This window comes from Hemiscyllium ocellatum, chromosome 32 (genome assembly GCF_020745735.1).
Source record: "Hemiscyllium ocellatum isolate sHemOce1 chromosome 32, sHemOce1.pat.X.cur, whole genome shotgun sequence".
Taxonomy (NCBI): Eukaryota; Metazoa; Chordata; class Chondrichthyes; order Orectolobiformes; family Hemiscylliidae; genus Hemiscyllium; species Hemiscyllium ocellatum.
The window spans coordinates 49,326,257-49,343,748 of NC_083432.1; the positions used below are offsets into that span (position 1 = coordinate 49,326,257).

General features: G+C 44.2%; 1 protein-coding gene across 1 annotated transcript; it reads left to right on the forward strand.

Moving 5' to 3' along the window:
• Positions 1-1,248: 1,248 nt before the first annotated feature.
• p3h4 (prolyl 3-hydroxylase family member 4 (inactive)) lies at positions 1,249-15,413 on the forward strand. The gene is made up of 7 exons (XM_060848919.1): positions 1,249-1,308; positions 2,566-2,715; positions 3,273-3,444; positions 8,690-8,818; positions 10,419-10,564; positions 11,712-11,795; positions 13,705-15,413. Exons 1-7 carry the CDS (start codon positions 1,249-1,251, stop codon positions 13,852-13,854), a joined length of 891 nt encoding a protein of 296 aa, XP_060704902.1. The 3' UTR covers positions 13,855-15,413.
• Positions 15,414-17,492: the final 2,079 nt, after the last annotated feature.

Sequence of the window (17,492 nt, forward strand, 5' to 3'; positions counted from 1 at the left end):
CCCCCCTCCCCTTTCCCCCCTCCCCCTCCCCTTTCCCCTTCTCCCCCCTCCCCCCGTCCCTTTCTCCCCCCTCCCCTTCTCCCCCCTCCCATTTCCCCCTTCCCCTCCCTCCCCCGTCTCTCTCCCCCCCCCGGTGACGGTGCTGTATTCTCCTGTGTGCTGCCAGTTTCTATTCCCCCCTCCCAGCCGCTGGCCGGGGAGGGTGAGAGGGAGGGAGGGAGTTCCTTGGTGCGGCCTGGCAGCTGCTCCGTGTCCCAGTGTCTGCCGGGGGCTGGGGAAGGCTCCTGTGTCTGACACAGGGGGCCGCGGAGACACCTACCCCCTCTGATATTCTCCTGTAAACACTAACCCTGAGATTCTCAATGCTCGCTTCTGCAAAATCCTGAATTAAAACATGGTTTCAGTCCCTTGGCTGCGTTTCCTGTGTCTGGTCTGCACCTCCCCCAGGGAGGGGAATGTGCACTGTGCCTATTACACACTATGAGTAATTGGTGGAGAATGTGTTCCTGATCAGAATGTAGATTTAAGCCTCACGACAGTTTCCACTTTAACGCAGAGTGCCGTTTTATCAATGAATTCAAAAACGGAGGCTTCATATAACTTTCAGACTGATCTAAACTTTCCTATGGATACAATTGCTTGAAGATAACACACTAACTGGCCATTCAGCCCATCGTGTCTGTGTCAACCATGATGTCATTCTGAATTAATCCCAGCTGCCCGCACATTCCCCGCTTGTTCATGTGTCTATCTAAATGTCTCTTAGACTTTGCTATGGCCTCTGCTTCTGTCACCCCCCTGTAAGTGTGTTCCAGGCACCTACCACCCTCTGCATCCAAATAAACTCTTGCCTCACATATCTCCTTTGAGTTTTCCCCCTCTCGTCTTAAACCTATGCCCCACCCCCACCCACACCTCATCCTCCTTTCCCCACCCCCTGCCAGTATTGGATATTTCCGTCCTAGGAAAGAGACACCCTATCCATGCCCCTCACAATTTTACATACTTCTAATAGCCTCTGACACTCTAGTGAAAACAATCCAAGTTTGTCCACCCTCTCCATAAAGCTAATACACTCCAGTCCAGGTAACATCCTGGTAAACCTCTTTTCCAAAGCCTCCACATCCTTCCCAAAGTGTGGTGACCAGAACTATGCACAATGCTCCCAGTGTGACCTAACTAAAGTTCCACACAGCTGCAATGTGACTGGCTAACTTTACACTCCTGTCCAAACTGATTAAGGTAAACATGCTGCAGCCCTCCTTTACCACAGGAATGTGGCGTCGCCATGTTACCTTGGCCATTACTGTAACGTTGATGTTTGTGGGTGTTGTGAAAAGTAGTTTCTGCATTTCCAACATTACAACAGGGACTACACAACAAAAAGCTTCTTATTGGATGAGGGAAAAAAGAAATGTTTGGAAGTTGGGAATTCCGTCAGGTGGGACACAACTGTAATCAAAGCTGTGACCAGAAATCCAAGCTAGTTAAGAAAGTTATTGTAAAAATACAGACCATTAAAGAAGATTTTGGCCTGTTCTGTGTCTCTGTGTCAATGCAGAGATTGAGCCAACATTTTGAATTGACGCCACCTTCAGAGCTAGGATTTCCTCCTCCTTCTCATTCAAGGATTTGCTGTTCCTGAGGTTTGATTCTGAGGGTTTCACTCCATGGCTGTTCAGTGGAATATATACTCAGAATCCCTTCAGTGTGGAAACAGGCCAGTTGGCCCAACTAGTCCACACTGACTCGCTGAAGAGCATCCCACCCAGACAACATCCTACCTGTAACTATGCATTTCCCCTGGATAATCTGGCTAATCCACCTAATCTACACAGGCAGAATGTGCAAACTCCACGCGGGAGAAAGTGAGGACCCCAGATAGTGGAGATCAGCGTCGAGAGTGTAGTGCTGGAAAAGCACAGCAGGTCTGAGGCTGGAATTGAATCCGGGTCCCTGGCACACTGAGACACCATCCCACTCTCGTTACATCTCTCTTTATTCTGATTGCTTGTGACACTCTTGCAATGTAATCAAAACCCCATCGGCCTCCGAGAATTAGTTCTCTCATACTGTTTTAAAATAAGTCACCATGGTTACATAAATACTTACAGGTTAATTATTTATCCTCTTCTCCTACACACAAAATCCGAGTCATTAGTTCAAAATCCAAGATGACCTATATTAAAATCTGTAGATGAGGGTTTCAGAAGTAGATAAGCAGAGGTGGGTGAAGCTCGATGTTACAGAGATGGAGCTGAAAATGTGTTGCTGGAAAAGCGCAGCAAGTCAGGCAGCATCCAAGGAACAGGAAATTTGACGTTTTGGGCATCAGCCCTTCATCTGTTACAGAGATGGAAACAGGCCATTTTTGGTGATGCAGGTTTGGCGATGCAGGAATTCAGCAGCATTCCTCTCAATGGTATGTCCATCAGCTCAAGTGCTACTCAGTCTGGGTCTACAAGCTCCTGTCTGCTCCTGTGCCTGGATCCTTGGATGACTCCTCCTGTACCTGGAGTCCAGGATTTCTCTCCCTCTTTCTGACCTGTGTTTATTTGACCACAGATTAATAACCTGGAGAAATCCATTGCTGCTGCTCACACATTCCTTCAAAAGAATCCTAAAGATGCTGCAATGCAGAAGAAAATGGCTTATTATAAAACCATCCCAGACATCGAGACTTACCTTGTTGATGTGGAAGCACGGGAACATGAGGTAAATTATGAAGTTCAAATAGCAGCTGAAGCACTACCCTGGTCTTAAACGGAATATCCAGCCAGAGAAACATTTATAGCAGAGTAAATGTTGATTTGGTCTGTCATGTTTGACAAAATGATCCAGCCTTGACCCATTCCTCAGCTTTTGATCCAGGGCCCTGAGCTAATGGCACTTTAAGTGCATTTCTAAATGATTTTAATTGTGATGAGGGTTTCTGCTTCTTTGAGGATTTGAAGATGTGACATTTACTGTTTGAGGTGGGGCCATCTCCTAAGTGTTGCATCCTCTGATTTCTGGACTGTCCCTAATTCTGGCCAACCTTCAGGTTTGTGGTAGCTCAGGAGTCCAGTCCCAGAACACTGCATTCCAATATTACCCCTGGAATAGCTCCCACGATTCCTGATCCTATCCTGGGGCTGCTGTTTGTCAGTTTAGGTGGTGGTTACACTCACACTATCACAGGCAAAAACTGTCAGAGAGAGGCTGGAGAGAGAAACAGGGGGCCAGGGTAACAGCAATGTGAGTTCTGACATGTGTTCTTTAACTCCGGACAGACATTGTTTCTGAAGGCTGTGAAGGCTTATAACGTTGGGAATTTCCGCAGCTGTATAACTGACATGGAGCATGCTCTCCCTGAGTACTACAAAGTGTATCAGGAATGTGTCAGTGGCTGTGAAGAATCATGTGATGTGACCGCTTTCAAGGATTTTTACCCAGCAGTGGCAGGTGAGTGGGCACCTTGAGGTTAGGTCAATACCTGAGATCCAGCCTTGCCTGTTGCAGTTTATCATGGCTGTCCATTACAGGAAGGATGGGGCCAACTGATTTTGAGCTGAAACATTTGCCTCCTATTAGACTGCATAGTGAAGAAGGCATTTCGTATGCTTTCCTTTATTGGTCAGAGTATTGAGTACAGGAGTTGGGAGGTCATGTCATGGCTGTCCAGGACATTGGTTAGGCCACTGTTGGAATATTGTGTGCAATTATGGTCTCCCTCCTATTGGAAAGATGTTGTGAAACTTGAAAGGGTTCAGAAAAGATTTACAAGGAGGTTACCAGCGTTGGAGGATTTGAGTTTTAGGGAGAGGCTGAACAGGCTGGGGCTGTTTTCCCTGGAGCGTTGGAGGCTGAGGGAACCTTATAGAGGTTTATAAAATCATGAGGCGCAATGATAGGTTGACTAGACATGGTCTTTTCCCTGGGGTTGGGGAGAGGGGAAAAATCTAAAAGGGACCTAAGGGGCAACATTTTCACAGAGGGTGGTATGTGTATGGAATGAACTACCAGAGGAAGTGGTGGAGGTTGGTACAATTACACCATTTAAAAGGCATCTGGATGGGTATATGAATAGGAAGGGTTTGGAGGGATATGGGCCGGGTGCTGGCAGGTGGGACTAGATTAGTTTAGGATATCTGGTCGGCATGGGTGAGTTGGACTGAAGGGTCTGTTTCCGTGCTGTACTCTCTGACTTTGTCTGTTTTGTCAATCCAGGTCAAAGGCTGTTGGTGAAATAGGACTGAAGTTAGTTTTTTGTTATGGACAGAGTTTATTGAGTTCTCAGGTGCACATCTCCCCCTAGTGTTATAGTGTTACAGGCAATTAATAACCATCACCCGTTTCTTCATAAACAAAAACAGAAATTAGTAGAAAAAGTCAGAAAGTCTGTCAGCATCTGCAAAGAGAAAACAGCGTTAACATTTACGGTCCAGTGATCCTCCTTTAGAACCTGTTAACTCTGCTTTTGAGTTAACGAGAATTGAACATTTTACTTTCTCTCCACAGATGCTGCCAGAACTGCTGAGTTCTTCCAATAACTTCTGTTTTTGTTTCACATTTCCAGCATCCACTATTTCTTATTAACCCATCTCTACATCCTGTGTAAGGACATTAACAAACTTAATGTGATTAACCCAGATATTAATAACTTTGAGTGCAAGCATTTTATTCACTGTCTTGGATTCTGACTGTCCAGATTTATCCTATTTATATTTTGGCAAAAATGCAGGGAATCTGTTTTCCACTAGGTGTCTCCTTTATCATCCCGAGTGAGATAAGAAGGGGACAGATTCTGGCCATATCCGTGGTGTTTTCTTCATATGGCCTGTCATTTCCAACTCTCTACCTGGTCCAAATCTTTGCTATGTCTAATATATAAACCTCCTTAAAGAAAATCCATTTTCTTTTTCAAACCCCATGGTTTTCTTCCTGGTTTTGCCCCTAGCAGTGTCCTTGAGATTAATGAGGGTGATCCTGCAGAGTTCCCTGTCTCTGGTGTTGGACCGAAGTTTCCATTAAACTAGAAACTGCAGCTTCACGGTTCACATTTTCTGTCGATTCTGTCTATGCCTCTTTATTTGATCCAAGTCAATCCCGACCCATCTCAATTTCTTCTGCTTTAAGGAAAATAACCACAGTCTATCCATTCTGTCTTCATAACTGAAACTGTCCAGCCCCAGGCAACGTCCTGGTCAAATCTCCCGATGTACCCTCTCCAGTGCGATCACATTCCTCCTATAATGTGAATTCCAGAACTGTAGACAATACCCTAGTTGTGGCCTAACCAACATTATATACAGTTCCAGCATCATCTCCCTGCTCTTAAACTTAGATAATAGAGGCAAGTATCTCATGTGCCAGAACAGTAGCACTGCTGCCTCACAGCGCCAGGGACTCAGGTTTGATTCCAGCCTTGGGCAACTGTCTGTATGGAATTTGCACATTCTCCCTGTGTCCTCTGGGTGCTCCAGTTTCCCCTCTCAGTCCAAAGATGTGCTGGTGAGGTGGATTAGCCATGGGAAATACAGGGTTACAGGGATAGAGTGGGATGCTCTTTGGTATGTTGGTGTGGACTCAATGGGCCAAATGGCCGGCTTCCATACTGTAGGGATTCTATGATAACCACTTCATCCACCTGTCCTGACACTGTAAAGGACATGCACACCAAGATCTCTCTGATTCTCAGTACATCCCAGGGTCTTATCGTTCATCATACCTTCACCTTGCTCTTTTTTAGTGCTGCCCAGGCACATCATCCATGTTAATCCGAATTGAATTCCATTTGCCACTGATCAGCCCCATCCTCCGCACCACTTACCACCTCACTGATGTTTGTATGATCCATGAACTTGTTGTAAAAAATGAGGTCTGCAGATGCTGGAGATCACAGCTGAAAATGTGTTGCTGGTTAAAGCACAGCAGGTTAGGCAGCATCTCAGGAATAGGGAATTCGACGTTTCGAGCATAAGCCCTTCATCAGGAAGATGAAGGGCTTATGCTCGAAACGTCGAATTCCCTATTCCTGAGATGCTGCCTAACCTGCTGTGCTTTAACCATGAACTTGTTGCTCAACACTACATAAAGCACATTTACATAAAGCACATACAACAACAGCCAGCAGAATCCCATTGGATCCAGGCTTCCAGTCACAAAACACCCCTCAAACCATCACCCTCTATTTCCTGCCACTCAACCGATTCTAGATCCAATTTGCCTGGATCCCAAGGCCTGTTATCTTTGCTGTCAATCTCCCATGTGGGACATTATCAAAGGTCTTGCTGAATTCCAAGTAGATGACCTCAAATACGTCACCCTCATCTACACACCTGTCACCTTTTTGCAACTTCAATTAAGTTGGTTAGACATAATCTCTCCTTAAAAAATCCATGCTGACTGTTCTTGATTAATCCCTGCCGCTCCAAATACAGATTAATGCTGTCCCTCAGAATTTGTTCCCATAGTTTCCCCACCTCTGAGGTTAGAATGACTGACCTTTATTTCCTGCTTTATTCTTTGCTACTTTCTTGAATAACAATATCACATCGACTGTCCTCCAGTCCTCTGGTACCTCTCTCATTACCAGAGAGGAATTGAAAATTATTGCCAGCACCCCTGCTGTTTCTTCCCTTCCCTCACTCAATAGGCTGGGACACATTTCATCCAGACCTGGAAATTTATTTACATTTAAGATTGGCAGACCACTCAGAACCTCCTGTATGTCAAAGGTAATTTCTTTAATTATCCCAGTCCTTCCCCTGATTTCAATTCCTATGTCAGCTCGCTCACAAGTGAACACCATCACAAAATATTCATTTATAACACTACCTACATCCTTTGACTATTCGTATAAATTACTGCTGTGGTCCAATGGGCCATGCTCTTTCCCTCTTTAATCCCTTTACCTGTAATGTACTTGTGAAAAAAAAACTTTCGATTTTTATTTACCGACTGTTGTTCTTTCATGTTTTGTTTGTGCTCTCCTAACTTCCTTTTTAAGTTTCCACTTGCACATTTTATACTACTTTAGAATTTCTGCTGATTTAAACCCTCTGTATTGGCCATCAGCCTCCCTTTTTATTTCCTGTCCAGCCCTCACAATCCAGAGTTGGCCAGATTTGTTGCTCCTGTCAGTTATTGTTACTGGAACATGTGGATTCTGTGCTCTCCCTATTTCCTTCTTGAATGCATCCACTTCCCTGACACAGATTTACCGAAAAATATCTATTCCCAACCCACTCTAGCCAAGTAATACTTGATCTTATTGAAATTGGTCTTCCTCCCTCCAGTTTAAAACTTGGATTTTTAGGACCCCTTGTCCTTTTCCATAACAATCTTGTCTCTAACAGAGTTGTGATCACGGTATGGAAAATGCTCCCCCACTGAAAATTCACTCAGATTCCTTGAATTAAAGTAAATGCCATCTAACCTTGCCAAGGTCCCTTGTGCCTTATCTGGCCAGTAATGTTCCGCTCCACCCTCCCCACCAACCTATCACAATTACCCCCAACATGCATCTACCTACTGCCTTCCCACCTACCTTCCACCACCCCCCCCCCCCACAACTGCTCTGCTCCACCCTGCCCATTTATCTCTCAGCCCCCGCTCACCAACATTCCTGATGAAGGGCTCATGCCCAAAATGTCGACTCTCCTGCTCCTCTGATGTTGCTGACCTGCCGTGCTTTTCCAGTGTCTTATGTGTTAACACCTAGTTGTTGTGATTTCTAATTTTGCCCATGCAACTCTCCTGACTGAGCCTTTTCTCTGGATACCTGCAGAAGTGCCAGTATTGGACTGGGGTGCACAAATGTAGAAGTCACATAACACCAAGTTATATTTGAAATCACGCTCTTTTGGAACACTGCCCCTGATGAAGGAGCTCGTGATTTCAAGTAAACCTGTTGTACTATAACCTGGTGTCATGTGACTTCTGAAATTAGTTTAAACCCTCCCAGCTGCACCAGTAAACCTCCCCACAAGGATGCTGCTCCCATTTAAAATCACATCTATAAACAAGCTGGATTCTTCCCAGCACCAAAACTCTCAAAATCAAACTGGGACAATGTCTCCCATCTCCTTAGTTTGCAAAATACACAAAGATTAGACTTCAAACATGAAAACCCAAACTGTCCAACAAACAACTGATCACAAACCACCTTCTGTGTTCTCTTCTCTCTGGGGACAACCTTTTCTTTTTAAATACGGTTCTGGGCTGGGATCACTAACAAAGTATTTAGGACAATTGTGGAGCTGGAAGATTTCAGATGGGGGGGAGCATTGCCTTGGAATTACAAAGATCGGGGGTTGCTGGGAAATGTGGTAATGCAGAATGAGAAGTACTGCTCCGAGTGAGCCTGATGAGTTTTGATTAGTAACAGTTCCCACTAATGTCTTTGATATTGATTACATTAGAATACAGCCACAGTAATAGTCATAGGGGAGTGTAAGAGCAGATTAACCTACAAAATAAAGCTATCATGCAGGTAACAAAGTAACGTTTGATAGGGATACAATCACTTAATCTTATCGGTTCACTCAGTTATTCCCTTTTGTTTCAAAACTTCTTCATCAAACAGCAGTCTGTTTTTAATGAGGAATATTTCTGCATCTGTAGTGTTTCTTGTGTTTAAACTCTGCCTCACGAAGTACTGAGGGACTGCCTACAGCCTGTGATTCTGGTGATTGTCTGCTCACAGATCATTATGTAGAAACACTGAAATGCAAAGTGAAATGTGACCAGAATTTAACTCCCAATGTTGGTGGATTCTTTGTGGAGAAGTTTGTTGCGACCATGTACCATTACCTACAGTTTGCATATTACAAATGTGAGTATTACCTCATTTATTTTGCAAAAATATACTTTATTCATAAAATTTGTAAAAGAACATAATAAAACATTTTGACTTGAAAATTAAAGAGTGCAATGAACTTCACCTCGTCTCTCTGCAACATGTTCCACTCCTCAGTCCCTTGTGTAATTGTAATACTCTTCTTCTTTACACTCTACATCTCAGAACTGAGAGCACATCATTTCAAATGGAAAATCTCAGTGCAATGGAGATCACAAGATAGAAGAGCAGAAGTTGGCCATTTGGCCCATCAAGTCTACTTTGCCATTCAATGAGGTCGTGGCGGATCTGATAATCCCCTACTCCACCTTCCTGCCTTTTCCCCCCTCTTAATTCCTTTACTGATTAAAAGTCTGTCTATTTCAGCCATGAATACACTTAATGGCCCATCCTCAACAGCCCCCAGTGGTTAAGAATTCCACTAATTCACCACTCTCTGAGAGGAGAAGTTCTGTTTTAAAAGGATGTTCCCTGACTCTGAGATGATGCCTCTCTGACCCCAGACTCAGCCACAAGAGAAAGCAATCTTTCCACTTCTACCCCATTCAGCCTTCGAACAATCATGTCCCTTTCAATAAGGTCACTCCTCATTCATCTAAACGCCACTGAGCACAGGCTCACGCTACTCAGCCTCTCCTTATAAGGAAATCTCTCCATTCCTGGGATCAACCCCTTCCAATGAAGTATATCTTTCCTTAGATTAAGGGCCCAGAACAGTTCAGTGTTCTAGGTGTGGCCTAACTAGGGCCTTGTATAGATTCTGAAAGACTTCCCTGTTCTTATACTCCACTCACTTTGAGATAAAGGCTAATGTTTCATTTGCCTTCCCTCTAACTGCTAACTTTATATCCTGTCTCTTGTGGTCGATGCATGAGGACCCTTAAATCCCTCTGTGCTGCAACTTTCTGCAGTCCTTCTCCATTTAAAAAATATTCAGCTTCTCTATTATTCTTGCCAAAGTGTATGATCTCACATTTTCCTGCACTATATTCTATCTGCTAGGTTTTTCTCCCCTTGATCAAACTGTCTATATCCTTCTGCAGACTCTGTGTCAGCCTCAGTAGCTGCATTCCCAACTGGTTTTGTACCATGTGCAAACTTAGTTATTGCACAGTCACTTCTAACATCCAAATTATTAACGTTTTCTGTAAATGTATATCTTGCCCCAGCAATGATCCTTGTGGCACTCCAATAGTTGCACGTTGCCATCCTGAAAATGTCTGCACTTTTCCCAAATCTGTCTTCCATCAATAAACAAAACACAAAGTGCTGAAGAAACTCAGCAGATCTGTCAGCACCCGTGGAGAGAGGAACAGTGTTCATGTTTTGAGTCTGGTGACCCTTCCTCTGTCTTCTATTGGTTAGCCTGGGTTGTCCTTATCCGTCTGACCTGTACCTGACCCCTAACCCGAAACCTGAGTGGGGAAGGTAAAGGTTGCTGTTCCTGCCTCCAGCCCAGTTCAGGCCCTGGACTGACTACTTCTGCCAGTTTTATTTTGTCTTTAGTTCAGATTACCAGCATCCTCAATGTTTTGCTTTTGTTTTAATGGGAAATAATTCCTGTCTGTTTGTGCAGTGAATGATATTAAGAATGCAGTGCCTTGTGTCGCGACCTATATGCTCTTTGACCCACAAGATGAAATCATGAAGCAGAACCTGATATATTATCGTTTTTATCGGGAGCAGTGGGGTTTACAGGAAGAGGATTTCCAGCCTCGCAATGTGAGTACGACCCTGGATTCCTCCCTTTGACCCTGTCCCTATTTCACACGAACCTTCAGTGGCTGGCTCCTCACCCCCTTCCCCACACTCTTCCCCCCCTGAGTTTTACAGAGGCCCAAAGGGGGCAGCGTGATTTGACCCTGATACTGGACAGGGAGAGCAGATGCAGCATAGTATTCATTCACACCCCAGCTTTTATTGTTTTGTTTTTATCACAATGGTTCTCCAGTTTGAATTAATTTGAAAAATTCCTGGGAATTAACTTTGATCTCGTCACAACAGAAAAATAAACAGATTTTTAGCAAGTGACTGAACTGTGCAAATCAGGAAAATCGATTTACAATGACACAGGATCAGGATTTTTCTTCCTGTTGAGGTTATACTGAAAACATGTACCAAAAGATTTAAGAACAGCTGCTTTCCCACTGTTATCAGATTAATGAGTGACCTCCCCCACCCCACCCATGTATTAAAGTTGATCTTTCTCTGCACCTTCTCTGTACCTGTAACACTATATTCTGCATTCTGTTCTATTACCCTGATGTACTTAGGATTTGCCTGGAGTATGGCAATCAATACTTTTCACTGTATGTCGGTACATGTGACAATAATAAATCAAATCAAATTATACTGTGACAGTAAAGACCAAATTACCATTTTGTATATTAATTGTTTGCTAGCATTTCTATGTTTATGTTGTGTTTCATGAATGAGGATGCCCAATCCCACTGAATACCAACTTTCACTCGTCTTTTATCTGTAAATGTGTGGTTAATCACATTAAGTCTGTTAGTGACTTTATTTGAAGTTAATGGAACAAAAGTAAGACTGGAGCTGGATAGAGGTGTAAGTCAATAAACTTCTTTCTCACACAGGAAGGTGTGCTGATTTCTGACACCATACCTGGCTTAAATCCAATTTGACACCATCCTGTTTTTAGAGAATCCTCCCTTAAGTGCTGCTCAACATTGAACATTATCTGGAGCCAAACCAGCAATTTATAAAGATTTAACATAACTCCATTGAGTATATACTCTTTACTTCTATTTATAAAATGTGTTGGGGATCAATGATCTTCTTTCAGGAGTTGCTGATGCCTGAAGTCAGTTTTTTTTTGTAATTACTGTCATTTCCTTCTGTTTTTCAGGATGCTCATCTCTATTATAACCAGACTCAGCAACAGATTCACTTACTGGAATTTGCAGATACCTTCTTGCAGTCGGATGATGAGGTGAGTCGTGCTGATTTAATCAGGGACACATTCCTAACCAGGAAATATTTAAAAGGTTTTGTTGAGTTTTTTGTTGCAACGTTGGAATAGACAGAAGCCAATCAGCTGCTTTAGTTGGTTTCTGCATTTAATTGGATTGTGACTTATTGGATGTCGCATCCACCTGCACCCCCATCTCACCCCCATAGCCCTGCCCCACCCACCCTCACCTCACTCCCCCAACCCCATCCTCAGCCCCAAGCCCTGTCACACCACCTCACCTCACACCCTGCCCCTGTCCCCATCCTAACCCCCCAACCCTTCCCCCACCCCCCACCCCTGCTCCTGCTCCCCCTCCCCCACCCTTTGCCACCATTCCCGCTCCCCCACCATCTTATCTCCCTATCCCATGATATCATTACTCAGCAAAGAGGTGGCTCAGTGGTTAGCACTGCTGCCTCACAGCGCCAGGGACCTGGGTTCAATTCCCGCCTCAGGCGACTGACTGTGTGGAGTTTGCACGTTCTCCCCGTGTCTGCGTGGGTTTCCTCCGGGTGCTCCGGTTTCCTCCCACAGTCCAAAGATGTGCGGGCCAGGTGAATTGGCCATGCTAAATTGTCCGTAGTGTTAGGTAAGGGGTAAATATAGGGGTATGGGTGGGTTGCGCTTCGGCGGGTCGGTGTGGACTTGTTGGGCTGAAGGGCCTGTTTCCACACTGTAAGTAATCTAATCTAATTATAACTCTTTGTCTTGATCCCCAGAATATACAGCCATTTAAGGGCGAAAGATGCAATTTCTGCTACATTTTTTCTGAAATGGTCCCAAATTTCAGGAGGATGTCTTGATTCTAAATTTAAGATTTATGATCCTTTTTGATTTTGATTCTTTCATTAGAGAAAATAACTTTTCTGTATCTCCCTTATTAAATCCTTTTAACATTTCAAAACTTGACACAATCCAAGACAAAGCAGCCCCCACTTGATTGGCACCACATCTACAAACAGCCCCTCCCTCCACCGCCAACGCACAGTAGCAGCAGTGTGTACCATCTACAAGATACACTGCAGAAATTCACCAAAAATCCTCAGGCAGCACCTTCCAAACCCACAACCACTTCCATCTAGAAGGACAGGGGACAGCAGATACACGGGAACACCACCCCCTGCCAGTTCCCCTCCGAGCCACTCACCACCCTGACCTGGAAATATATCGTCATTCCTTCAGTGTTGCTGGGATCTCCTCTGTAATTAGTCCATCATATTTCTGTGTTTGGAGATCACCACCAACTTCAGTAATGCCCATGAATCAATTCAACAGAAACTCAACCAGATCTCCTAAACCTCAGAAAACACAATTCAAACATTGAAGTTTGTTTAAATTCTGAAACCGTTTAGTTCTTTTTTTGGTGCCAGGGTGGAGGGGTCGGGGGTGGGGGTCAGAGGGAGCGACTGGGGAGAGGGACCTGGGAGGAGGCAGTTGGGGGTCGGGGGGGTGCTCTTGGCCAGAGCAATAACTAAGACAGTGGTCGGAGCTCAGTGGTAATTGGAGGAGTTCCCGTTCCTGTGACAGCAATGTCCTGCTCTCTGTCTTGGTCACTAAATAATGACCTGCTCGTTAACATAGTGCTGCTTTGTGGCAGCTTCCTGTGCACATGTTAGCTGCTAAATTTCCTTCATTACAAAACCAACTCTGCTTGGCAAAGTATTTTGTTGACTGAAGCACTTGCCAGCTGAATGTTGTGTGAACTCTAATCTCACACGTATATTTTGTCTGGAATTGTGTTCATTATTTTCTTTAATAGGCCCAGCATTGGCCTTCACTTCGAGGTACAGGGAATGTACAAAGGATTGAGATCTTTCTGTTTATTTTCTGTTGCATTGAATGTGCCATTTGAGAGATGGAAACTCTGACTTTCCAACGTTGTTCACAGATGGAAGTGTCGGATGAAACGTTTTCCCAGAGTGAGGTAAATACAACTGATGAAGAGTTTGAGGGAGAAGGTGATTATGAGGAAGACATCCTTGCTGATTGGTGGCAGCAGCCAAAACAGAAAGGAGATTTGGACGATGTATCTAATTAACTATGGACTGGACAATGTGCCCAATACCTCAGACATTGGTGTGTGTGTGTGTGTGTGTGTGTGTGTGTGTGTGTGTGTGTGTGTGTGTGTGTGTGTGTGTGTGTGTGTGTGTGTGAGTGAGATGATGGAAGTCAGTGTGATGGTCAAAGGTTACAAGTTGAGAGATAAATTTGTGTGTTTTAATGTTTCCGCGAGCTGTTACACTGAGCGGGAAGGATAAGATGTGAGAAAGAGAGAGCGTGTGCATCAGAGGTGCTGGACGTTGGAAGAACATGTTTTGAAATATCACTGGTTTTCTGAAAGTCTCCATATTAATCAACCTCAATGTGCACCTATTTATGGTTTTAGAGAAGTTGAGTAATAAAATATGAACAAATTCCTGGAGCAGGTCAGGCAGCATGTGTAGAGAGACACCGAGTTAATGTTCTGAGCTTCTTCAGTTCTGAGGAGGAGTCTGTTTGCTGTTTCTTTTCTCTGTTGATGCTGAATATTTGATTTGATTTCATATTTCCAGCAGCTGCAGTAATTTGCTTTTACCCAAGAAACAAAATCTGACCTGTCCAGAATTCTTTCTGCAGCAGCTTTGTACCTAGTCTGTTGCTATAATCTGCTCTGTCAAAGCCTGTATCTACAAAATCTTACAGCACAAAATGAGGCTATTCGGCCCCTTTGTGTCTGTGCAAGCTCTTCAAAAGAGCTACCCATTCATCTCTCACCCTGTAGCATTATATGTTTCTCCCATTAAAATCTTCGTCCAATTCCATTTTACATTTCGGTCTGTTATTCTTTTGCAGGTTATTTCCATTTCTTGTGTCCTCTCAGAGAGGGGGCTGCCTACTGAAGAGTTGGGGTTGAGAGGGGGAGGGCGTGGATGGGGCTCTGAGCTGGTGAACAACACCAACACCTTTTGCAAGATGATAACGACAGGGAGGGAAGTAATTGTTGGTGAGAGCACAATTTCAACTTCCTACTCACCCAGACCTGAGTATTAGTTAGTTCCCTGTGGGGTTCCCTGTAACGAACAGGGAACTTTGAGCAGGTTTTGTTGCAAATAACTTTTTCTTTGCCAGTCACCATTTCCAGCAGCTTCCTGTTGTTGGGTCTATCCCGGTGTAGCCCGGGCTGAATTAGTTGATGTAAAGACAATGGTGGCCCTGTAACTCTGTCACTGACCTGGCTGCAATCTGCAGCGTCTTCTCAGAGATTGAGTGCGACCTAGACCTCTCCCTGTGAACAGGTGAGAATGGGTCACCTTGGATCCACAGTAGCTTCCCCATTGTCAGTGTCTTTTAAAAATATTTTAATAAATTAAAATCTTAAAAGAAAACGAGGTGGCACTATATTTCCTGTTAATGCGCCAGTGATTTTCCTCTGGAGTTATTGTTATTTCCTGCACTGACCTGAGCTTGTGGAGACTGGGCACGCAGGAACAAACTGCTTTGGGGTGTGGGTCATGAACAACGTGGGATCTTTCGATTCTCTCACCTGTTCAGTGTTGCTGTCAGGTGGCTGCAGAGTGTATATTAATTTAATTAAAAATCAGATTTTGTATTTTAAAACCAGAGTTTATGTTGTCTTCTTTGAGTCGAAATTGAGAGGCTCGCACTCATTCTCGGTCTCCCTCTGTGTCTCTCTCTCTCTCTCTTTCTCTGTCTGTGTTTCAGATAATAAACCCCACCTTCATGTCCCCCTGCAGCTTTTTGTTAATGACGTATTATCCACACCTACACTTTGCAGCTCCCGCAGGGCAGGAAGTGTGGATTGAGAATCCTAAATGTGGTACCACCATTTCCTGCCTCATGTTCCTCCTCAACTCAGTCACAGTTCCCTGTCTAGGGACTCAACCTGACACAGCCTGCAAATTCTGCACCGACTGGGAGTCAGTCAAAGAGATGAATAGCATGGAAACAGACCCTTTGATCCAACTCATCCATGCCCACCAGGTATTCTAATTTAATCTAGTCCCATTTGGCAGTACTTGGCCCATATCCCTCTAAACCCTTCCTACTCATATAATGATTCCGATGCCTTTTAAGTGTTGTAATTGTACCAGCCTCCACCATTTCCTCTGGCAGCTCATTCCATACACACACCAGCCTGTGCGCGAAAAAATTGGCCCATTAAGACCCTTTTATATGTCTCCCCTCTCACCCTCACCCAAAACCTATGTCCTCTAGTTCTGGACTTGTTCCCCCCACCCCATGTCCCCCAGTAAAAAGAAAACGGGAGAAGTGTTTATCCTATTCATGCCCCTCATGTTTTTATAAATCTCTATAAGGTCAACCATCAGCCTCCGACGCTCCAGGGAAAACAGTCCCAGCCTGTTCAGCCTCTCCCTGTAGCTCAAATCCTCCAACCCTGGCAACATCCTTGTAAAGTTTTTCTGAATCTTTTCAAGTTTCACAACATCTTTCCGATAGGAAGGAGACCAGAATTGCACACAACATTCCAACAGTGGCCTAACCAATGTCCTGTACAGCCGCAACATGACCTCCCAACTCCTGTACTCAATACTCTGACCAATAAAGGAAAGCATAAGAAACGCCTTCTTCACTATCCTATCTAACCTGTGACTCCACTTTCAAGGAGCTGTGAACCTGCACTCCAAGGTCTCTTTGTTCAGCAACACTCCCTGGGACCTTACCATTAAGTGTATAAGTCCTGCTAAGATTTGCTTTCCCAAAATGCAGCACCTCGTATTTATCTAAATTAAACTCTATCGGCCACTTCTCAGCCCATTGGCCCATCTGGTCAAGATCCTGTTTTAATCTGAGGTAACCTTCTTAATTGTCCACTACACCTCCAATTTTGGTGTCATCGGCAAACTTACTAACTGTACCTCTTATGCTCACATCCAAACCATTTATATAAATGATGAAAAGTAGTGGACCCAGCACTGATCCTGTGGCACTCCACTGGTCACAGGCCTCCAATTTGAAAAACAACCCTCCACCACCACCCTCTGTCTTCTACCTTTGAGCCAGTTCTGTATCCAAATGGCTAGTTCTCCCTGTATTCCATGAGATCTAACTTTGCTAATCAGTCTCCCATGGGGAACCTTGTCGAACGCCTTACTGAAGTCCATATAGATCACATCTACTGCTCTGCCCTCAGGAATGCTGGGGACTAAAGAAATTGAGGGTTTGGTTGAGAATAAGAAGGAAACCTTGCAAAAAGAAGAAAGCTCATGACAGGTAGAGACAGGATAGATCGAGTGAATCCTTAGAAGAGTATAAAGACAATAGGAGTATACTTGAGAGAAATCAGGAGGGCAAAAAGGAGACATGGGATAGCTTTGGCAAGTAGTGTTATGGAGAATCCAAAGGGTCTTTACAAAGACATTAAAGACAAAAGGGTAACTAGGGAGAGAATAGGGGCCTTCAAAGATCAGCAAGGCAGCCTTTGTGTGGAGCCACAGGAGATGGGGAGACATTAAATGAGTGTTTTGCATCAGTATTTACTGTGGGAAAAGGACATGGAAGATATAGAATGTAGGGAAATAGATGGTGACATCTTGAAAAATGTCCAGATTACAGAGGAGGAAGTGCTGGATGTCTTGAAATGCATAAAAATGGATAAATCCCCAGGATCTGATCAGGTGTAGAGTCAAGATTAGAGTGGTGCTGGAAAAGCACAGC